The 22,272-nt window shown below is 46.2% G+C and overlaps 1 protein-coding gene across 1 annotated transcript; it reads right to left on the reverse strand.

Annotated features, from left to right (window-relative positions):
• Nucleotides 1–1,313: 1,313 nt before the first annotated feature.
• On the reverse strand, nt 1,314–18,203 carry ARL3 (ADP-ribosylation factor-like 3; the record flags this gene model as incomplete). The annotated part of the gene is made up of 5 exons (XM_010016597.1): nt 1,314–1,494; nt 10,036–10,221; nt 12,159–12,209; nt 16,805–16,921; nt 18,060–18,203. Coding segments are annotated over 5 exons (546 nt in total), but the record flags the coding sequence as incomplete, so codon positions are not given.
• Between the last annotated feature and the right edge of the window lie 4,069 nt (nt 18,204–22,272).

The following is a 22,272-nucleotide window of genomic DNA, read 5'->3' on the forward strand; positions in this document are numbered from 1 at the left end:
ACTCGCTGACGCGTGGTGAAGCCACATGCTTTAGTACATGCAGCTTTCCCCACACTGCCCGCCGGTCTGTCTCCAAGAGGTGGAAGGGGTAATGCAGTCCCTAGTCATACTCTGGCCTTTCGCAGGCAGGCAGCAAACAAAGCTGGCAAGCAAGGCAGTGGGATTATTTTACCATCTGTGCATTAGAAACCAGCCCAGGAGTCACCAAGCTTGCTTCATGCAGGACATGGCTGCTTTGGCGTGCTAATGACTCCTGCTCACTGTCAGCTGGGGCTAGATTTGAACTGGGGATGAGGAGGTGGAAACCACATTCCCTTTCCTATTTCAGCAACTGCATCCTTTTAGAGCAAAGCCAGTTTGGAGAAGAATGAATCCTCGCTTTAAAGAGTGCTTCCCATCTGCTGTTCATCAGCATCCTCACCCTCCACCAGGACAATCCTGGGGGGACTGCAGGCCCTGGGCAGCCAGCCCACTGTGGGGCAGTCCTTGAGTCCCTTGAAGGGCTAGGCAAGGCCTGCTGAGGAAGTGGGGGTAGGAGAATATATTTTGCACGTTTCAAAAAGGAAACCTGGGACCTGGTATCTCATTCTATAAAGTAATCATGGACTTAATTGCGTTTTGCTGCAGAGTTGCCTTAACATCAAGGGAAAATCAACAGGGATTGTTCAACATCAAGACTAATCTCACACATGGAACTTATTGAACGTAGGAACCACGTTTTTGCTGGCTCAAGGTGAAATGTGAGGCTGAATTCTCCTTCAGCTGCGAGAAAAGCCCTAGGCACGCTCATCCTGCATTATTCCAACTGTAAAGAGCTTCAATTATACAGATATAACCCTTCCCTCCCTTCTTCAGCGGTGTCGCAATGCAACAGTGCCTCGTTATGATCAAACTCCTCTTTTATGGCTATAGGAATGTGTGGAAGTCTTTTACCCTCGTTACACAAATGACTCCTTAGCAGCTTTATTTTAAGAAACTACCCACAACTGGCAACACAACCGCATTTTATCTGTCACTGAGGGGAAGCTGTGACTGACACCTGAGCGTGTCCTCAGCAACTGCAGACCTGCATGTATAGGGCAGGTCCTATGCATCTAAGCAACTACAGCAACTCACCGCTCCCTCTGCACCACACTGAATCACAGTCTTGCTTCTGCTTACAAACTTGCTTGCTAAATAGACATTTAATACTATTTATGAATAGGGAGGAAATATAGAATTCCTTTATTGGGATTAAAAAACGATACTAAAGAGCAGGTCAAGTTCCAAATCCAGCAGTAGGTTTTAACCAGTGTTGTTCCCTTTTTTCTCTCTTTCTTTTTTTTCTTTTAACAGCTGTAGCTGTGCACAGATGGAAAAACATTTGGTCAGAAAGCAGCAAATTAGTGTTTTCAGGCTAGAATTCTGCTCCCACCGCTCCTCCATTTCCATGCAGCTCTGAACGCTTTATTTCTTCTTAGCATTGACATTTTTGCACACCCAATTCATGCCGTCCTTCAGACAGAGAAAGGTAACATTAGTCAAAGGAAGGGAAAAGGAATCCCCCCAATCCCATCCAGCCACTGTGTTCTGCCTCCTCATCCACCTCCTGCCTGCTCCCTGCACCCAAAACCACTGTGGGTTAAAAAAATAAGTGCTTCCTTGCTCAGCAGATGTTGTCACACAGAGCTTATTAAATCTTTCATCTGACCATAAAAAGCATCATCGTCTCATCATGTCACAATGTGTAGGTCCTTCGAGGAAGGATCACTTTGCAGTCGAGGTGCGTCAGTAGCAGATGAAGGCTCAGCTCCAGGTTCAGGTACAGATGATTTGTGTAACCTTGGGCAAGTCATCTTATCTTTTGAGACCGTGGATTTTAGGGGCCTGCTTGCTATACAGTCAGCTCCCTGCTAAGAATACGGCTCTAATTTTCTGCTCAGCTGCAAGCCTTGAAATCCAGATCCATGAAAGTCACTGCAATAACTGTATCTGGACCCTGCTCCCTGTTCCTCAGGGCCCCCACAGAAAATGAGTCCTCGGGGCTCCAAAGGGATTCAGTGAGAAGCAATGTTGTCATGTTTTAAGAAGCTGATATATTCTTTAGGCAGCTTTTCTGACCACAACAAGCAGGACAGTAGCACTTCTGCTGTGCATACCTGATTTGTGAGTTTATTGCTCATGCCACAGAATGGGATATGCTATTGAAGGCAAACCAACACTTTATCTGTTCCTGTCACTTAATGTATTAGGAAACACACACAACAGACAGCAAGATGCACAGTCTCCTCATATTTGTGCCTCATCAAACTCATTACCTTCACCGTGCCTACATGGTGTCTCTGCTGATAGGGAGGCACAGGGCAAAAGGTAGAGGTTTGGGGATGAGGGGAGCAGCACGTCTTTGTGCTTGGAAATTGGGCAAACATTACCTTAGAGTTCAGGGCAGGGGGATTTCACTGTATTATGTTCAGTGGCCATTTTTGGATAACTAAAATTATAATTAGACCTTAAAAAAAGATCAGAGCTTTTGGGCAAGCATCGTGGCTAGCCCCGTGTCAGCAGTGTTGCTGGCTTCCTGCACCCTTGTCCCCAGACTGCCAAGGCAGAGGGCCAAAGGCACAGCACAGCAAGACCTTTGGGAGAGCTGAGACCCACTGCCGTGCCTCCATGCTGCCCCTCAGCCACCAAGGTAGTGGCCATGTCAGAAGGGAGCTAAAGAGTTAAGAAGGAAGAGAGAGAGTCCTCAGGGCTTAATCAGAAGCAGAGAGGTTCTCACTTGAAAATACCAATTCACCTTGATAGCTGCGCTATGTGACACTTCTTATCTGAAGGGGAGCAGCAACTTTTGAAATCAGCCCTTGTTGCTGTGTTAAATAAAGAATAAGTGGGCCCAGCTTCTGCTGGGGTGCACATGAGGCCCTACGCTAATAACACTTCTAACTCTAACCTTGGAGAGGGTTGATGTCTCTAATTTCATTTATTTATCTCCACAGCAGAGATCAGCGTAAAACAAATTGTCTGAAATCCTCGGAGCAAATGGGAAAAGATGAGAGGTAGATTCATTTTAAGGCCCAGTAGCTCTGTGTCTTCCCCTTTCAATAACACTGATAACCTAGGTGTAAAACATGTAATGCCTTAAGCAATCAATAGCGTGGTTTAAAGCTTATCACTTTAGAGAGAGAGGGAGCAAGTGATTCCCAGCATGAGGAATGCCAGGGCTTAACAATGGGGCTAGGAGGAGAGGTGTCAAGCCTTTGGCTCGATTGTGTGCTTTAGAAATATGCATGATTGCCTGCAAAGAGTAAAAATAAATAAATAACTAAAAATGCTCCCACAATGATTCCAGCTTCCCCTGCCTCGGAAGCAATAATCACATTTGCACACATCATGGCATACAAGGCAAGCAGAGCTCCTCATTCATTTTGAATGTAGGTTTATTTGCTGAACCAGAACAGCTGAGACAGCTTAAAGTAATAAATATCAGCTGACACCCTCTGCTATTCAGCACAGTAATCCCAGAAACAATACATCACTGCAAAACAACAAACACGCATCCTATCTTCTACCTAATCTGACCACAACCTGAATTCACAGTGATTAAAACTCTGCCTGCTGCCATTTGGGAGCACGGGAAGGGGAAAGACAGACCGTTTCAGCACCAGCGTGGCGAGGGTCATAAAGCAGAGTTTATGATGGGATTTGCCATGGCTGGGAGCCTGGCTGCATCAAGCATTTAACGAGGGCAAAAGAATGACATAGCAAAACACAAGAGGAAAGGTGAACTCTAAACAGGCTTGAAATACGTAAGTAGGTCACCAAACTTTTATATCAGGGAGAGATTTTAAAAAACTCTCTTCTGGCATGAGTTATCCCACAGAAAAACTCACATTTAATTGTAAATATCTCCTTGTCTGACAGTGATAAAAAGAAAATGAATATGCTCAGCTCTACATGCGTTGTATCAGAGAGGTATGTGTGAGACACCTTCCTCACCTACAGCCACATCACAGCTACATCTGTAGCTTCTGGTGCACCTTTGTTGGGGGCGTGTGTTCTGCAGCATCCCCAAATGCTTTGGACGAATGGCAAATGCAATGGAGAACAAAAGAAACTAAAAGGTGCATTTGCAGTTTTTCTGCCTAAGGTTTGAGGCAGGAGGGTTGGTAAAATAGAGAAATCCAGGGAAGCTGACACAAACACAAAGAGCTGCTATGGAGAGGGCACACAGGAAGGACGAAATGGTGCTTGAAAGAGTGAAGCCCACAAGGAGTCAACTGTTGTCATCCTTTGCCTCTACACACTCTGTCCCTGCATCTGCATGCTTAAAAGATGGCTCTGTGCAGAAAGTACAGTCCCTACAGTAACATTTAGATCTTGATAGATGTCCTTGTGCTGCTTTGTTGAGACACAGAGACGTTGGCAGGTACTCTGAGGATGGAGACGGATACAATATTAGTATTCCAGCCTCAAGTCAACCCTGGGAAAACTTAGCCAAGGAAAGATTTCAGATCTTTTGGCTTTGCCTCTCTTAGCTCCTTAACAAGCAGCTAGTAAACTTTACCAGAGTAAAAAGAGAGAACTCCAGGGAAGGGGATAATGCTCCTTGCAGAGAAATGCTGCTCAGCACAACCCCGCCTTGCTGCAGTCACATCTGCTCTTGTGCCAAGGGAGTTGTACTCTTAACACCCTTTGGGAAAGGACTGGTAGAGCCTCCCTCAGGAGAAATAAAAAGTCCTGCTTGAGATTAGTCCACTGCTTGCTTATTCTTGGCATTATCAGCTTTGTGGTTATGGGAGTGAAGTAATCTGACTTCAAACACAGCGAACAAGTCCTTTCCACCCCATAAAAAGCCTCCCAATTTCTGCTCCCCTGCAAGCCAGGGATCAGGCAAGGCCACAAACTTATGACCCCTAACATGACCTTAAGGACAGCAAAGCTTAATCCTTTCATGTAATCCTCTGTCTGCCATAACAAATTGGGTCAGGCAAGTGCAAAATTCTCCATCTCCAGCATTTTTGGTATGCGTTATTTTAACTGTCACTTTCTTCTCCCAGTGCACATCTAGCACTGTGCCTTCATTATGTGTCATTTCTTTGCACCTCCAGTCATCATACAGGCTGGCTTTCATGGGCTCCTGCAAGTACATCATCTGTTGTCTTTTGCCTGGGTGCGAGCTTTTCTTTTGTCCTCTGAGACCTTGTATCCCTGATGCAGCACTGTAGACTCCCGCCTTATCCTTCTTAAAAAACACAAGACTTTGCCCTGTAATCGGGAAACATGGTTGTTTTTCCTCAACAAGTACTGGCTCTGCCTGCCCCAGGAGAGCTGTAGTCATTGAAATTGGTTTTAAATCACATTTATAAGTAGCTCCAGAACCTTATTAAGATGTAGAAGATCCCTCCCATCTAGCTTGCCCTGGCTATGACATCTTCAGGACAAAACCTAGCTCAGAGGATAGAGCATTGCTGGGGGTCCTGTTCTGAATCTTGAACTTATGAAAGTGCTGAATTGGAGCACGGGCGTAACTTTGGTCTTGGGCTTCAGTCTCAACTGGGTTGAAAGAGCCAGGAAGGAGCAGGCGGCTCAGCCCTTCCCACAGTCCTTTGGGCCAGACCAGCTCTGGCATAAATTAGAGAAGTTTAGTGGCTAGTCTCAGTTCCACTGCTTTTAGTGGTCTCCAGGGGACCATTATGCTTGGGAGACTCTGGATGCAATACACTGCAGCATCGTTCTGGAGGACGATTTCTAGGGGCAGGCTGAGCTCCTGCTGCCTTGATCGGAGACTCTTGCTTCATACAGGAAACAAGCTGCAGAGCATGGACCAGTCCAAAGCCTTGAGTCATGTTTAATACACATCCTGGCCCCTAAATAATGCTCCAGCAAGAGAGCAGACTGCAAAACAGAGGAGTCCTGCCTGCTTTCACCAAACCCCAGCCGACAAGAGTGAAATGTGCATAGCTCTTGCATGCCAAGGACTATAGTTGGAGATCTGGTCACAAAACACAGCCCCAAGAGCCTATGTGGCACCAGAGAGCTGCTGTGAGGCAACGGTTCCCTTACGTTTCTCTGCTGGCATTGATGATCACCCTCCTCACTTGCTGTATTCTGTGCAAGGGTCTCGGTGTAAGCTGGTGCAGGACTGTGCTCCAGAGGCAAGAGCCCAAGAGGCTGTGGTGAGGAGAAAAGGCTTTCCTACTTTTCTAACTAGGGCTGAAGGATAAAATCAGACCCAAGCAGACATTTTCCCTGAAAAAGCCTCTAAGCATGAGGAATGCCACTCTTCCCTCAATGGCGCCATGAAGTCTGACTAGCAAGGCAAGTGCTGCCCACAGTGACAGTCAGAAGGTAATGAAGTCTTCAGCTGTGTAAAAGGCTGCCAGCTGGTGTCCAGAGGACACTACATGGGTTCCAGTTAACCCGGTCACCTCTCTTCTGAGCCTGCCCAGGACATTGCTGGGCTCCTTTTCCAGAGCCCCCAATGGTTAATTTTAAAATAGAAGATGACAATATGGATTCCCTCCTTAATTAACAGTTTTATTAAATAACCCATTTCAAATAATAGTTAAATTCTCTAAATTTATATCATTCTATTAACCATAATCTAATCTCATTAACCTTGAAATTCCCAGTCTTAACTACCCAATTCTGTACACCATGGTGCTAGCAGCTAAACTAATTAAATGACCTTCAAACTATTTCTCCTTCATGTATTGGCATTATTTATCTTTGTTCATTGCTCTTCCTTCAAGCTATCACAAAAATCTTCCCCTATGAACTCTTCCTGCATGTACTCAGTACTAGATATGCCACCATTCTTCCTTGCAAAATCCGTCAGCGATGTCTCCAATTTTCCTCTAGCTAATACATTCCATCAGTGGTGATGGTTAAGTGTGCTCGTTCCTTGGCTTTCATTCTGAGTACCTGATGCTTCCACATCTTCATTTATTTTGCTGTCACTCATTGTCATTTCTCAAAGAAGTCCTCAAAGCAGTGACCTGAGATTTAACCACATATAGAGAGCTCCTGTTCACAGCCACTGGTACAGATATTGTGTACCGTGACCTTCAAAAATATCTTCCTTAATCTCACTCTCTAAACAAGTTCTTGTTTCCCCTAAATTTTCAGCATGTTGACCTCTTCTCAGAGTCCCAGGACTGAAGATGCCATTTCTTCCTATGCTGATCCAGGTTTAATTTAAAAGCCATCTCCCAGACCATTTTATTCAATGAATTTCCAAGGCAAGGGAGAGCTTGACATTCTTGCTGTCTAATTTGACAGGGCTGGAGTTATAGCAGAAGAGAAATGTAGAGGCTATTCTTCTATAAGCTGTAAAGAGTTTGTGACTTCCCTGACCTTTCAGCAATAATCATTTAGGGAATAAGCTGCAGTATTTAGGGCAATGAGACTTCTGACAACAAAGTGAAACGTTATCTGGCCTGCATCTAAATTAATTTGTCTAGATAAGCATGATGAACAAAATATATAGGCCTATAAATACTTGTATTTAGCTCATCTTCTTTTTTCTGGAAGTGAATGCAGCAGCAGATTTCATTTCCCCAGTAGAGGGTATTGGGCTGCATATTTTACTCTATTGAATGTATAGGGAAGCACTGTACTTCAAGAAGGCGGCACAGTAAGAAGGTGCTATCAATGAAGAAGTGTGCAGCCCACTCCAAAGAGCCCACTGATCAGCTTCAGAAGGAAGCATTTTTCCAAGCTCACAAACAGAAAGTGCCACTTCCTATCTTCTAGTTCTTCCACATCCAACACACATCTCTGAATTTTCATCTGCCACTTTACTGCCCCTTTGCAGCTGGAGAGCTCAGTTGCACTTCCATAAACTAAAGGAGGGCCTGGAGGAGGGAAGGAGGTGACCTGTGGCTGCCTGCGACTCTGTGAACTGCAGCCCCACTTTCCTGATCACATTCCTTTGGCATATATGCTGCTACTGTGGAATGCCTTTCGCTCTACCACCACCTCTTCGAAATAAACATGAGTTGAAGCCTTTCACAAGATTGGCTGCAACACAGCTGAATTTGCATCTTAGCTAACTAAATGAAGGCATTTTGGAGGACACCATCTACTATGTTTAAGTCTAAACATCTGGTAAGAATTTTAAATCAGAACTGCTGTACTGGGTCAGACCAATGGTCCATCCAGGCCAGCACTCCCTCTGGATGCCATGGGAAAGAACGTGTAGGAACAGGATCTCCTTTGCTCTCTTCTATCCTCCCAGGTCATGGGCCAATCTGTTCCTCATTCAAAAGCTGCCTACAGATCTTAGTGGTCAAAGGTTGCCTGCAGATCTCTTCTTCCGAAATTCACTCTGTTTTTCTGAACCGACTGATACCTTTGGTCTGCACAACATCCTGTTCCAATGAGATCCACAATTTAATTACACAACTGGCAAAGAAGCACTTACTTTTATTTATTTTAAGCTGCTGATTATTCCATTAGGAACACCCTTCCTCTAGCAACGTGAAAAATAGCACATAGTCGATCTGACATTTTTATACCTTATTTTATAAATCCTGAAGATGTTCCCATTCCCTGTCCTCTCTCTTCAAAGCTGCAAGTTCTAATTTATTTATTATCCCTGGGTATAGATGCCACTCTGTGCTACTGATCATTCTCAACAGAGGATTCTCAAATCCCTCCTAATTCTGAGCAGATATAAGGACAGTATTTTTTCTGATGAGGGCAGTTAAGCGCTAGAAGAGCTTATCCAGAGAAGCTGTAGCATGTCCATGCCTGGAGATATTAATAACTTGATTGGACAAGGCCCTCAGGAACCTCCTTCAGACTCACAGTTCTCCCCGCTTTAAACATGAGCTTGGTCTAACGATCTGAAGACTCTTCAACCTAATTTTTGTTGGACTCTCTGATTCCACTACTACTAAACTCTTTTTCAATGAGGCAGATGCAGAAATGAATGTAATACTCAAGGTATGGGCCCACGATTCCTTTATCCTGTTACAAAAGATGTTTCTTGTTTGCCTTCTGATAATTGCCTAGCATTTGATTTTCCTCTCTGGCATTTGACAAGCACTAAGCTGCTATTCCCAATGATATGCTTCTGAATAATGGCAGCTCATCTGAGTCCATCATTGTATGTGTATAGTTAAGATTGTTGTTCCTCATGTGCATTACTTTGCACTTGTCAACACTGAATTTCATCTGCCATCTTACTGCCCACTCAGTATTGTGGGCTGCTTCTGTGACTCTTCATACTCATCTTGAGATCTGACTATCCTGAACAGCTCTGTAGCATCTGCGAATAAGGTTTTACTGAAACTGCAACAAAGATAAATCTCTTCACCATTCTGTTTCTTTAAATACCAGTGAAGGGAGTACTCCCGACTGCTTGGATTGTGAGCACTGCAAATATTTCATTAATTCAGGAAAGCCTAAGAGTGAAATAAACAAACCTAGGTCCCATTTACATTACAAAGAGCTACTATACTGCAGAACTGGCTACAGCACACGAGCCCAAGACACAGCTATTACAGTTCAGCACAGGAATACAGCTCAGCCCCCTCAGGGTGGGGTTTGCTGCCCCACATGCTGCCATTATAAGTGGTCCTTGCCCCATGTACAACTCTTGTGTTTCTCTGGATCAGAAAAATTGAACATTTTCTCTCTGGCATCTGGGTTGAACAAAATGCCAAATGACATTAGTAGCAGAGGTAAATCAGTTTCTAAAGCACACACTTTTAACAGTCAAAGGGGTTAACAGTAGAAGATGATTTGTTTTGTGAAAATGATTAACCTGACAGCAGTCTCTTTAAAACGAATCAATGCCTTCATTTGGCCCAGCCAAGGGTCCTGGGTGGGGATGTAATCGCTCTCCCCCTTCCCAGGGATGTGCGCCCACAGCTCCCCCTTCCCTTTGCCCAGGCAATGAGACACGTGCCCCGTGTTCTGCACCGCAAGGGTTTGGCTGCGCTGACCCTCCTTCATGAGGCAGCCGGTCCAGCCCCACCCTGCGTATCAACACACAACCATCTCTTACAGATGGCCTGCTGGCACAGCAAGCCTTCTCCAGAGCCTCACCTGTACTCCCTCTCCTGAAAGAGCTGAACAAGACTGGATCTGCCAGACTCTGTCCCGGATTGTGTGTAGGTTCAGTCCCTCAGCAATCTCTGAAGCAGGGGCAGCCGTCAGCAAATCCTGCTTGTTAGCGAATATGAGCACTGGGACTCCACTAAGCTTTTCTTCATCCAAAAGCTCAGCCAGCTCCTGTATCATTTACAAAGGAGTGGGGTGGGGGGAAGATGGAGAGAGGGAAGGGAAGAAAATCTTCAACCACCAGCGGTTGTCTCTAATTAGAAATATATTTAGGGCAAATGCTAGAAAAGCATGTTCCAGTGAAACCTAGATCTTATTATAAGAGCGCAAAAATGTATACAATCATCTCTGCCCAAGGTTCAAAAGCTATTTCTTCCAATTACAGGTTACAAAAATCTTCATCTTAGCCTGAAATTAGCAGTTGCCTTAAAGGCTACAACTCTGTGTTTTACCAGTCCTGTTCCCAGGAGACCAAAATTGATGAAACAGCAAAAAACATGTAAATTGGCAGTTATGAGGAATCTCTCTTAAGTTGCTGCCTGACTGGCATTTGTACCTGAGCAGCCGTTGACACCAGCCCTGATATCTTTGCTAACAGTGAGTTTCAGAGGTTTGTTCCAAGTTTTATACACTGCCATTTGAGCGGGAGAGGACTTTTTTCATCCCCAGAAATGGAAATCTCCCTCCCACAAGAAAGTGCTTTTGAAGGCATTGGCTGGCTGAAGACAAGCTAGATCAGCTTTACTAGCTGGATTTTGGCTCCATATGCACAGCACACATCGGGTGGCATCTTGAGAAATGAGTTTGTTCATTCAAAGCTGTGTGACTCAAAGAGATTTTTTTAATAGCTCAAATCTGAATCTGCAGTGGATCAACGATGGCTGAAATGCTTCATGTCAAGCACATAGTCTCAAGTCACTTCCTTGTGTGAAGATATGACAAACCCAGCAGAACTTGACCCTGTAAGGACTGCTGGCATTGCAGATAGATGAGTACTTGAGGGTTTTGTGGGCTCCCTATTTAGCTGAAAAGGTCTCATGCTTTCAGATACTGTCCTAACATCTTTCATCCACTGGCTAGAAACTTTTGGGTTAAATGGGTGCAGCTGGGGAGATGCTAAACTGCAACAGAAATCTGACTCCATCACCCCAAAAGCAATGTTTGGTTTGGAAACCAGGATAAGAGAATGGAGTTATAAACAGAGTTGGCTGAGAAGTTTTCAACAAAATAGGTCTTTCATCTGACATGGCTGATTTATTGAAACTAAAAGTGTTTGTGGAAATACACGGGGTCCAGGCTGACTCCACCTGACTCAGGCAAGTGCTCTAAGCTTCTGCTTTCTCTCCCTCTCTTTTGCCCAATGAGTATTTAATTGCTGCCATAAAATGAAATAGCTCCAGCAGGGGAAAGATTCCCCCCACCCCTAGAACAACCAACAGTTCTACAGTTAGGGTCTACCCATGATACTCGAGAGGCAAAAGATCAAGTGCCTCCTTCAAATCAGACAGAACAGAGGGCTTTAATACAAATCTCCCATTTCTGAGGGGTAAATCTGTTGCTAGCTGTTCTGGGACCATGTCACTTCCTGAATTTTACAAAAGAAAGTTCAAAAGTCCTATTTTTGTTCTATCCTAAAACACAAAATGTTACAAAAGATCAAAACTTTGCAAAATGGAAATCTTATTTTCTGGCCAGTCTTAGTTAGAAAGTTCTTAAATTGGTTTTTTGTTTTTTTTTTCAGTTACATCCAAAAGACAATCAAGTCAATATGATTTCCATTTCAACTTTGTAAATACGAAAATAGGATTCCTCAGGGTCTTGGTTTGGCAAGGTTTAAAGGACTTACAGAAGTTTTTTGCTTTCAGTCTTAGGCTCCATTTGCTATTATTGTATAACTTCAATGAAAACCGTTCTATTTAAAAGGAATTAGGCTACCTATTTTCCTTGTCTCACATCTACCAAAATAATCTGCATTGATGTTGAAAGGCAAGTCTCTTGAAATGCAAATTTCCCCCATAAACAACAAAATCATCTTCCTAACTTTTGTGAGCAAGGGGCACTCAGAAGCACTGAATTACTTCAAAGGAAGCTGGGCATAAGTAACTTACCTGACCCGTTTCTTCAAACCTCTTCCTGTCTGCACTGTCAATGACATAGATCTGAAAAAGGAATGAGAGGAGAAGTTACTCTTCCCAGAAGACACTCTTCCACAATATCACGTGCTTAAGTGAGCTGAACCTAATGATTATGCTTTTGGGCACAAAGATTCCCAGCATTATTTATAGCAAAATTTGACAAAACTTCAAGATGCTCTGAAAGGAGAGGAACCACCTCTTCTGAAGCTGGGGGGGTGGACAGCCACGTGGGTAGGATCAGAAGGGAGCTGGGGGCAGCACTGAGGATGCTCTCACCATCTCCACAGCATTTATTATCTGAAGAGAACAGGAGACTTCCTGGTATCTTTTCAAATGAACAGCTTACAAGCTGAAGCTGAGCACAGGAGGACAAAACATGGGGAGCCGGACATGGTCTCGCAAACAGTGTACAACCACTACACTGGTGTGACTATGCCATGCTGCCCTCTAGCAGGACCCATCACCTCCTCAATAAGCCATCAAGGCACACAATGGCACTTGGGGCAGGTGAATATATTTAGGACACCAAGTTCCTCTCCATCAAGTGGTCCTACTGCAATCTCCTGGAGGAGGTGGTTGGGGAGAAGGGCTGGATACAGCCTGTGAGACTCCCATCTTCAGCCACCACGTTGTCCACCAGGATGATGGTCTAGTGGGAGGTGTCCCTGCCCATGGCAGGAGGGGCTGGAACTAGATGATCTTAGATGATCTCAAGGTCCTTTCCAACCCAAACCAATCTATGATTCTACAATGGAGAAAAAAGGGAGCAGCTGCCTTATGAAGACTGACAACACAGTTCTGCCACCCTCTAAGGGCTGGGCATCACATTTCATGGCCCACAAGGAGGTTCCAACCAGACACTTATCCCCTGGTAAAGAGAAGGGTGCCTCCCAGCTTGGAGGCTCCCTGCCTTGGGAGCGGCTCTCCACCCTCCCCAATAGCATGGCATGTGCCCATTTCTTTCTGTAAATGCAAATGAGACCTCAGTGAAGGCAGCTCTAGGCCTTCACAGGCTAAAAGGCTCCTCAAAGGTCCCCCTAAATATATACTTAGTAAGTTCAGCCACCCTCCTTACCCCTCGCAATGCTATTGCTGTTCAGATTGCACAAGTATCAAGCTGCATCTAAAGAAACAGGGAACCTCAGTATAACACTTGGGCAAGAATAACCTGGTATCCCTTTTTCATTATGTGGTAGGGGAAGGTTTTTGAAGGAGGAGGGTGCTGGGAAAGCAAAAAGGGACAGGACTGGTGACAAACACCAAGCATTTTGCTTCCAGTCCCTGCCATTCCCTATCAGCAGTGATTGAAGCTGCTAGCATGTCATCTGCATGCTCTTTGGTGGCTTACAGGGAGCAAGTGTCAGCCTGGTTTTCAGGGAATAGATGAGCACAGCACCCCGCCATCAAGATAAATGGCATCCTTGCAAGCAGTCTCAGCATAAGACTCCATGCTTCCAGGATAATTCTGACCAAATAGTAGGGGGAGGGAAGATCTCTAGCAGCAATATCTATTAAACTGTAGGCACCCCCTTAATGAGCAGTGTTACATTTGTTTGAAATGGGACCAAACACGCAGGAGGAGAATCTACGCCAGAGCTGAGGAGGTAACCCAGCACCTCACAGACCTCTCTGTTCATCCCTCGGGGTCTGTGGTCCCCCCAGGCCAGGCTGACACACACACTGACAGAGGCTGAGGGACACGTGGCAGGGCTGGATGCAGCTGCATGGTGGGGATGCGTCAGCAGTGCATGCTCTTGGAGCCACGTGATGGGGAAAGGCACACTGTGACACACAGCCTCTCCCCACAATGGGATCCCAAGCATGGGCTCCAATACTGTGTCAGCTATGCCTGTCCTCTCTGCTCTTCCCAAGCATCCACCCTGTGCATCCTATCTGGGGTATGAAACACCAAAAGAGGAAGCTGCAGTGCAGTTGTGCTCTGGGGTGAAACAGGACTGTCATCTGTCCTCCTTTGGGACAACTCTGGGGAAGCTTAGCAACACATGAATGCAACAGTTAAGTGCTTTCTCAACCGCAAGTCAGCACCTCCTCTATTACGGTGCTTCTGTAACTGGCAAGGCAGAGCTCTGAGCCCCAACTAGCCAGGCTTTCCCCTGCACCGCTCCCGTTCCTTGCTAGGGAGCTGTTTTGCAAGATGAGAAGTGGATACAACAGTGCTCCGGGCAAAAGCCACAAAAGCACAGCACAGAGAAGGTAAAGTATGTGCAGAGTGCCTGCTTCCAACCCAGAAAGCACTGTGCCAAATAGCTGCAGGTGCCTCTCTGAATATGCAATCAGCCAGATATCCACACCTTATTTGCCTGGGTTAAGCTTCCAAATATCACAGGTGTGTGATGCAAGACCAAGCTCTCATTCAAAGGCACCTGCATGGATTTGAATTTGCAATCACTTCCTGCTTTTTAATACTCCTTAGAGGATCCTTTCTGCTTTGTGCAATACAGTTTAAGAGAAGGCAGAAGCAGGGGGTCCTGGGAACTGTAGTGTGTCTCATCTCCACCTTCCTTCTATACCCAGGGCCACACAAGAGCCTGTTTCTGGCTGTGGTGCTCAGTAGCACAGTTGGCCACTTTGAACAGCCACCAAGTACAGCTTGTTGGAGAAATGGAGCTTGAGAAATTCCTGTAAATTGGGTGCCTCCTTAGAGCAACATGCCAAAACAAAACCTGGAGTAAGTGGGTTGGGCAGAAATTACAAGTAGTGGGACTGGATGAAGAAATAACAGGAGGGATAAATGGGCTTAATTTACAGATGCACAACCTGCACCGGGTTTGTCTGAGGATAAAATTATTGGCTAGAACAGGGGTGAGGGCTAGTAAAAGACAGAGCATCATCAGCACATACTTGATCCCAGTTTTCGTGTGTATGGACATAGCAAAGCACTGCACTGACATGCTGACAGCTCCCAGTCTGCGGCTGGCTGTCAGCACAGAGTACAAGCAGGGGAGCTTAGGTCCAGCAGCGCACCAGTTACTCCCTCTGCATTCACACTGCTGCTTGCCCCAAAGTGATTCTGCTTCTACCTACCCATTTTCATACTCACATGAAAATAAGGGTTTTCTCTGTACATTGTTTTAACTGGGGTAGGAAGAGGGCAGGGAAAACAACTGCTTTCATCTCCTTCAGTCTTCAAATTCACCTTTATTTCTGCACCTCCCATGCAGCATACGCTGGGAAAGGTAGAAGCCCACAGGCCAGTGTAGCTCATTGTCTTTGCCAGCAGTCTTCCAGATACTGTTTTGTGGTTGTACTGTCTCTGCAGCACCTGCCATAGCAGGCAAGGAACCCTGGCTGCTGCTCTGCAGCGTTGACTTCGATCTGCACACCTACTGCCGCCCCGCCACATGCAGTTATAGAGCTTGGACTCAATGGACACAACCACCTCACAGCCATGCCATGTCCCCTTCTCAATGGCCACAGAGGAGCATGCAAAGTGTGTCCTGCCAGTTTCTCAAACCCAGATCTTTCCATTACTCTTTGCAAAAGCAACCAACTGGGTTTGTGCTCTGGTGGCTGTCCCTCAAACATCAGATTCCAAATTAAGGCTGAGAAGGGGGAATCTGCAAAAGAGATCACTGGGGGTTTATTAGTACCATTTAAATAACAGCTTCATTTGGACAATGTTTTCTAAACCTGCAGGCACAGCCAGGTCCTTCAGGACCATGACATGAGCCTTGGAGTAGACTCCTATTCCTAGTTCCGCTGATCCTTCTGTGGAAGTGCACGGAAGCTCCCAATACATCAGTATGTGTGTGACAGAAGGGAGTCTTTCCGAGAGAGCTTCCCGCTTTCCCATGGGAGCCCTGCAGTCCTTGCCTTTTCTGTGTTCCCTCAGGCAACATTGCTTGGGCTGGGGAGAGGCCTGGAGCCCCTGCCCTGCCTTCACCCTGGCACAGGTGTGCTAGAGGTGGTATTTGAAACTACTCAGGGCAGCCCTTGGAGGGTCCCAGGGTAACATGCTCTGGCATGGAAAGACAAAGGTCCTGCACCATAAATACAACTGTAGTAATCTGTAGCTAATTCTAAGGTAATTACAGCTAACTTGTAAAAAACATTAAAGGACAGTCTAACGATTATAAAGGAGCAAAAGAAAAGACAAGGGGTCTCTCTGTGCCCCTCAGCCAGAAGCTTTCCCATCTGATGCAAGATGTAGCATTGAATTCTGCTGTGCCTCAGTTTCCCCAACTAGAAAACAAAGGCACTACACTGACCTACCTCTACACATGAGGCTTAAGTCACTAATGCCCATGACATTAGTGACAGGCCTTCAGAGTCTCCAGTGAAAGGAGCTATAGATGGGTATACTACAAGTTATTAATGTTCTTTCATCTGAAGGAGACATAGATGAGAGGAAAGGAACTGCCTATAACCAGCACCATCCTGTGAAAGTAAAAAAATGCAACTGAATGATTTCTCCAAACATCACTGTATTTTTCTTACTGCACCCAACCAATCTTGCCATTTCACTTAGAGTAACTCCTGTTACAATGGCAATGGTGTTGCTGAGGACTCGGACATTACATTACTTGTTCCTGAATTTCTGGCTGAGACCTTGGAAAGCCATTGCATGAACACAGCATTCAATTGCAGCCAATACTCACAAGGACATCAGTGTTTTCAAAATAGTTCCTCCAGTACGGCCTGATCTTCCTCTGTCCGCCTATGTCCCATACATTCAGCTTGAAGCCTTGAGACTGTACACTTTTGATGTTAAAGCCCTGGAAAGAGCAGAAACAAAGCCATATAGAGCATAAAGCTGAATGGCTGGAGCACGTTCATAGGCAGACATTAACACCTTATATATCCCATGCCTGCAATGTGCAGCAAGATGGGCTGGGCAGCCATAAAGATGGATCAGCTGTGGGAGAGACACTGGTGAAAGTGAATACAGGCGCCAAACCATCAGTTTGCCAGTGTTCTTGGGTCAAGGGTGGATGCTGTCATGGCTATGGAGACATATGATGCAGTTAGTGCCCTGGGAGGACTCAGCAGGGTGGGTGCAGGAAGAGCTGTAGATAAGGAAAAAACAAGGGCGCTGTGAGAAGCAGGACTGAGCTTGTGAAAGCTGAGTAGAGAGTCCCAGCTAACACGAAGCCAGAGGTCTCTGCTCAATTCGACACGACACAGCTAATGCTGGGCTTAAAAGAGCAACAGCTGCATGTCTGAAGGGTCCATTTCATCAATTAGAACACCAACTGAAAGTGCATTCAAGTAGAAAAACAGGATGTGGCGTGGGCTGGCAACGTGCTGCCACACCACCCAGGGGACTGGGGCTTGGAATTGGGGTATCAGGGCTGGGAGTTTTGGGAGGCAGCTATGGGGTGGGGGGAAGCATCTCCCATAGCTCTCTAGCAACCTCCTCTGGTCAACATAGGAGCAATGCTGCAGTGCTTCTCATGGGAGACATCTTTCTCCCCAACCCCGAGGCTCAAAGAAAGAGCACCAGAGGCATCGGAGAGGGAGTGCTGGAATATGCAGGACCCTCAGAGCTGACTGGCTGAAAGACGGAAGGAGACAGGGGCTTGCCCAGTGCTGCAGCATCACCTGTACATGTCCCCTGTTTGGCAAGGACAACAGGAACAAAGTCTTGTCCATGGAACCCTAGCATGACCCAAAAGCCTTCTGCAGAATAGCACAGCACTCATCCACTTTTACACTACCTGACAGATCTGGCCTGATGTTCTCTGGCTCCTTCAGGGAGCCTCCTCTTATTCAGAAAACACACACACTTAATGGCGCCCCAGGCTCCAGTTGCTCCCCCGTTCACTGAAATACTCTGCTGAATCATTAGTGTTTTGTATAATAAGGCAGGTGGGACCACAAGAACCACTTTGGGCAGAAAAAGGCCTTCCTCACCTGTGTTGGCGTGATGTGGCTGATGTCCTCAGATGCCAGCTGTTTCAGGAGTGTTGTCTTGCCTGCATTATCCAGTCCCAAGAGGAGGATTCTCACCTCCTGGTCTGGGGCACTTTTCAGTTTACGCAAGATTGACAGTAAACCCTAAATCCACAAGAGAGACTGTAGGTGTTATTTGCACCCCACCATGCCATGCCCTCCTCCCTTGAAATGGGTTCTCTATGGCAATGGATCCCAGGACACACTGAACCCCTTCCTTCAGTCCCTATTCCCATTTTCTCTTCTTCTCCTCCCCCTCACCTCTTAATTTTCCTTCATCTCAGAGAGTATCGACAAGGTCTCAGACAGCACAAATGTCTCTCAGTGGGGTGCACCACTGGCTGCATTGCTCGTCACACAGCTGTTCGGCATTACCTGTGCCAGGAGGACAGTGCCTACGCATATCACGTGTAGGATCTGCAAACCAAGTACTTGCGAACACTTCATTATCTTTATCAGAGGGAAAACCCCATTAATTTAATCTCCCTCCTTGTTAACTGCAGGTTACTATGTACCTGACATCAGTTCTTTTCATAGTAACTCCCTGATCATCTCAAACCCCGTTTATCTGTCTAAAACATGCTGGACCCATGGGGCACATGCAGTTCTGGTTCTCAGGATGTAACACTTAACAACTATCTCAGATCACCACACATGCTCGCTAAGAAAAGCACAGTGGATTTCAGTCATTAGCCAGGCTCAGCTCTCTGAGCTGACAGTATCACTCAGGATTAGGAAACAGAATATGCAGGTCAGCTCATTTACAACCACATGCATCCCAGCAGCACACCCAAGCTTTTGTCAGTGCTGCCCCTCAGAGACCTGCACCTCTCTAAAAAGGCTGGAAAAATACTCTAGATCCTGGCATGTAACCGAGAGCTACAAATCACCCCACTTCCAGCTGCCTCTGGCTGCCCAGCGGCTGAGGAGAGGGGCAGTTGCAGCCAAGGGCATGGGAGCAGGCTGTGAATCCGTGACTGCCTGTGTGTCCTTGGACACGTTGCTGCACTGCTCCTCAGAGCCTGAGCAGCACACACCACAATGAGACCCAGCCTAGGGACCCAGATGCTCTTGCAACTGATTTCCTTGAGCAAGTCCAGGAGAGAAATACACCTACAGCCCCTTCCACAGCCCTCAGGACTCCTGCTTGGTCTCTCCCAGCCAATTCCCATGTTGAAGCCCACTAAGACCCAGAGCCAGAAATAAAGTTCAAGTATCAGTACAAACCTGGGCCCACAGGGGCCCATCATCTCTCAAGCTTTTTTGTTCTCCTGTTTGCAAAATGGAGACAATGCTTCTTGTCAACCTGCAAGGGTGAATCAGTTAAATGCCACAAAGCACTCTGTTGCTATGAGGAACTACGCCCTCTAAATATTCCTGCAAAAAAAGGACTATTTGAGCTGTGAAGGTTCCTCCCAATCCCCTCCAGATCACGGCAATCTTGTCCTCAAGATGAAGAGCTGCAGGATGTGGCACGACTGTCACCGCTGCAGCATGGCTGAGGCAATGCCCTTCTCCCAGCTCCTGGAGAGCCCCATCTCAGCACTTTAGGAACCGCCACTTCCCACTGTTCCTCACACCGCTCCGAACCGGGGAGTGCTTGGAAAGGACACACCACTACAGGTCACAATGCCAAAGCTTTCAACAGTGCACCAAGAATCAAAAGCACTTGAGACTCAATCCAACCCTCTGAGCATTTTTGATTTAAAAGTAATTTATTGGTTTTCCATTTAATCACCACAGACAGCTCAAAATACATTCATGATGTGTAATAAAACAGGGAGAAGAGATGGAACTTGGTAAAAATGGGTCTGAATGATATCTGTAGAAAGCCGCAGGACTGCCACTGTTGCTGTGCTTTTAAAAAGCACTGTGGAAAGCCGAGGTTCCGAAATTCAGAGCTGGTGCAAGGAACAGCAAAATTGCAGTCTCACAGCCCAGTAAGCAGGCTCAGGGGATCACCTATTGCACAAACAGGCTGGCAAAAACCTGGGAATCCAGGCTGCACTCGAGCTGTTAACCAGGAACAGGCTCTGCTTGGTAGAGGGTACCATGCCTCACCGTACATCCCCAAACTGCTTGTAGCCGAAGCACACAGGCCTGTAACATCACTTGCTGAGCCCTGAGGGCCAGATGCTCACAGCTGGCTCTCCCCATGGGCCATAGCTAATGGATTTGGAGGGCTGTGCTCACATAGCCAGGGGAAAGCCCTCCCAGCCCAGGAGCTCATCTCTGCAGCACAGTGCCCAGCCCATGTTCTACCCCGATGACGGTCTACTTCCACACGCCCAAAGGGAAAGGAACAGCAGCAGAAATACCTCTCATGCTTACTTGTTTACACGTATGTCCTGACTGCCCTTGACATCATTAAAAAACACAAGTTTTCACTGCATGACTAGCAACACATTTTCCTTTCACCTGCAGTCACATTTACAGTTGTGTTTGTTGGCTTGTAAATCCACAGATTTCAGCTTGGTGTGGACGACCCCACTGGAGCAGGAAGTCTAAAATTTACACATTCTCTCTCCTTTCCAGGGAAACACTGAATTCCCCATTCTTATGGGCCTGACCCAAAGCCAATGCACACCAGCCAAAGTACCACTGGCCACTTCAGAGAGCTCTGAATCAGGCCCTATTCTTTCAGTTTATTGCTCACAGTTAAAAAAGGAAGCTGTTGAAATGCTAATCCTATTCACAGCACCACTTGCTAAGTGCAGAGCAGTGTATCCCAGAGCAGATCAGGATTAGGAGCCTTTATGTTTCAGAATTCAACTCCAAAATACCAAGCGCAAAGAAATGTATTACAAAGTATTGCTTATCTTCCACAGAGCAATTCTCAGGGGTCTCAGGGAAGAGGAACAGTTGTAAATGTTAATAGAGCTTCTCCCATTGTAGATGGATGCTATTTCTGGGCCAGTATGACAGCCTATGAGAAAACGATCAGCATCGTTCCATATTCTACTCAAGTGACACTGCTGCATGGCTGATCACAGGATTATCTGGGGTAGCCAATAGAAGCAAGGATATATATAGAAATAAAAGTATTCTCTAAGGTATAAAGTAAGCTGATTTAAAAGGCTGGAAGACAAGCAAGCCAACATAGAGAAGTGGACTTTATTTCAGTAGCTGCCAGCATAGGTTACATGGTCTGCATATACAACTTAAATCAAGAGCCAAATAATAGTATTGGTTACTACAATTGTTACTATTTTGTAAATATTATTTAAAGCTTGCAACCAGCATTCTCCCTGTACTTGGTGAAGATTTAAATGAAGGAAAGCCATGCACAGATGGGTTTCTAACATGTTTTTTAATTGCTCTTATGAACACACTGGCTAGGAAGACAGAAAGCATTTCCTGACAGCTTAGTAGACTGGAAAAAATAACTCAGACGAGCTCCCCGCTGCATGCCACCACTAAGTGGGACAAGCAGCCCTTATTGCACACACACTGATTGACAAGCACTTCTCTGCTCCCAAACACAATGCTGAAACTAACTTGGGCTGATGAGAGTCAGATAGCAATCCTTTCTCACTGATGGGAGATGTCAGGTAGAAAGCCACAAAATGGGAACATTTGGCATAGAGAGGATGCTCAGAAGCAACAGGAAAGGAGCAGGCCTTCGAAGCGGGGCAGCAAACAAATGCCTCAATACTGGGACTTAACCTGCAGCAAGCAGGGAGGATGCCCAGGACGCCTGCATGGCAGCCAGGCCAGCAGTACTCGCTCGCTGAGGGCTCCAGGGTGAGGAGCAGGACAAGTCTCAAGCAGGACAGAGGAGATGCTGGCTAGCTGGGAGCTACAGGGACAGCTCACAGGAGTATAAGGGCAGTGTGTCATCTGCACAAAACCGAGCAGACTGCGGCATCTGTAACATAGGAGGGAACTGCAGATGCTGTTTGGATAATGAACAGCACAGCGTGGCAGCGTGGGCAGCCTCTGGAGAGGGGCAGCCAGACAGAGCAACTCAAGGTGGACCCATCCCGCCACCAGCCACTTCTTGGTCACCTCTGGGTTAAGCAAACTATGTTTTATATCAGATTGGCTTGTTTAAAATCATCTTTGTCCTTGGTGGAGAGGGTTTTCTTTACAAGCACCATGAGCAGACAGACTGATGGGGTCAGCAATGAGAAGACTGCATTTTCCAGACAGTGAACGGGGACATACAAGAAGG

This window comes from Nestor notabilis, unplaced genomic scaffold (assembly GCF_000696875.1).
Source record: "Nestor notabilis isolate BGI_N333 unplaced genomic scaffold, ASM69687v1 scaffold27876, whole genome shotgun sequence".
In the NCBI taxonomy this organism is placed as follows: domain Eukaryota; kingdom Metazoa; phylum Chordata; class Aves; order Psittaciformes; family Psittacidae; genus Nestor; species Nestor notabilis.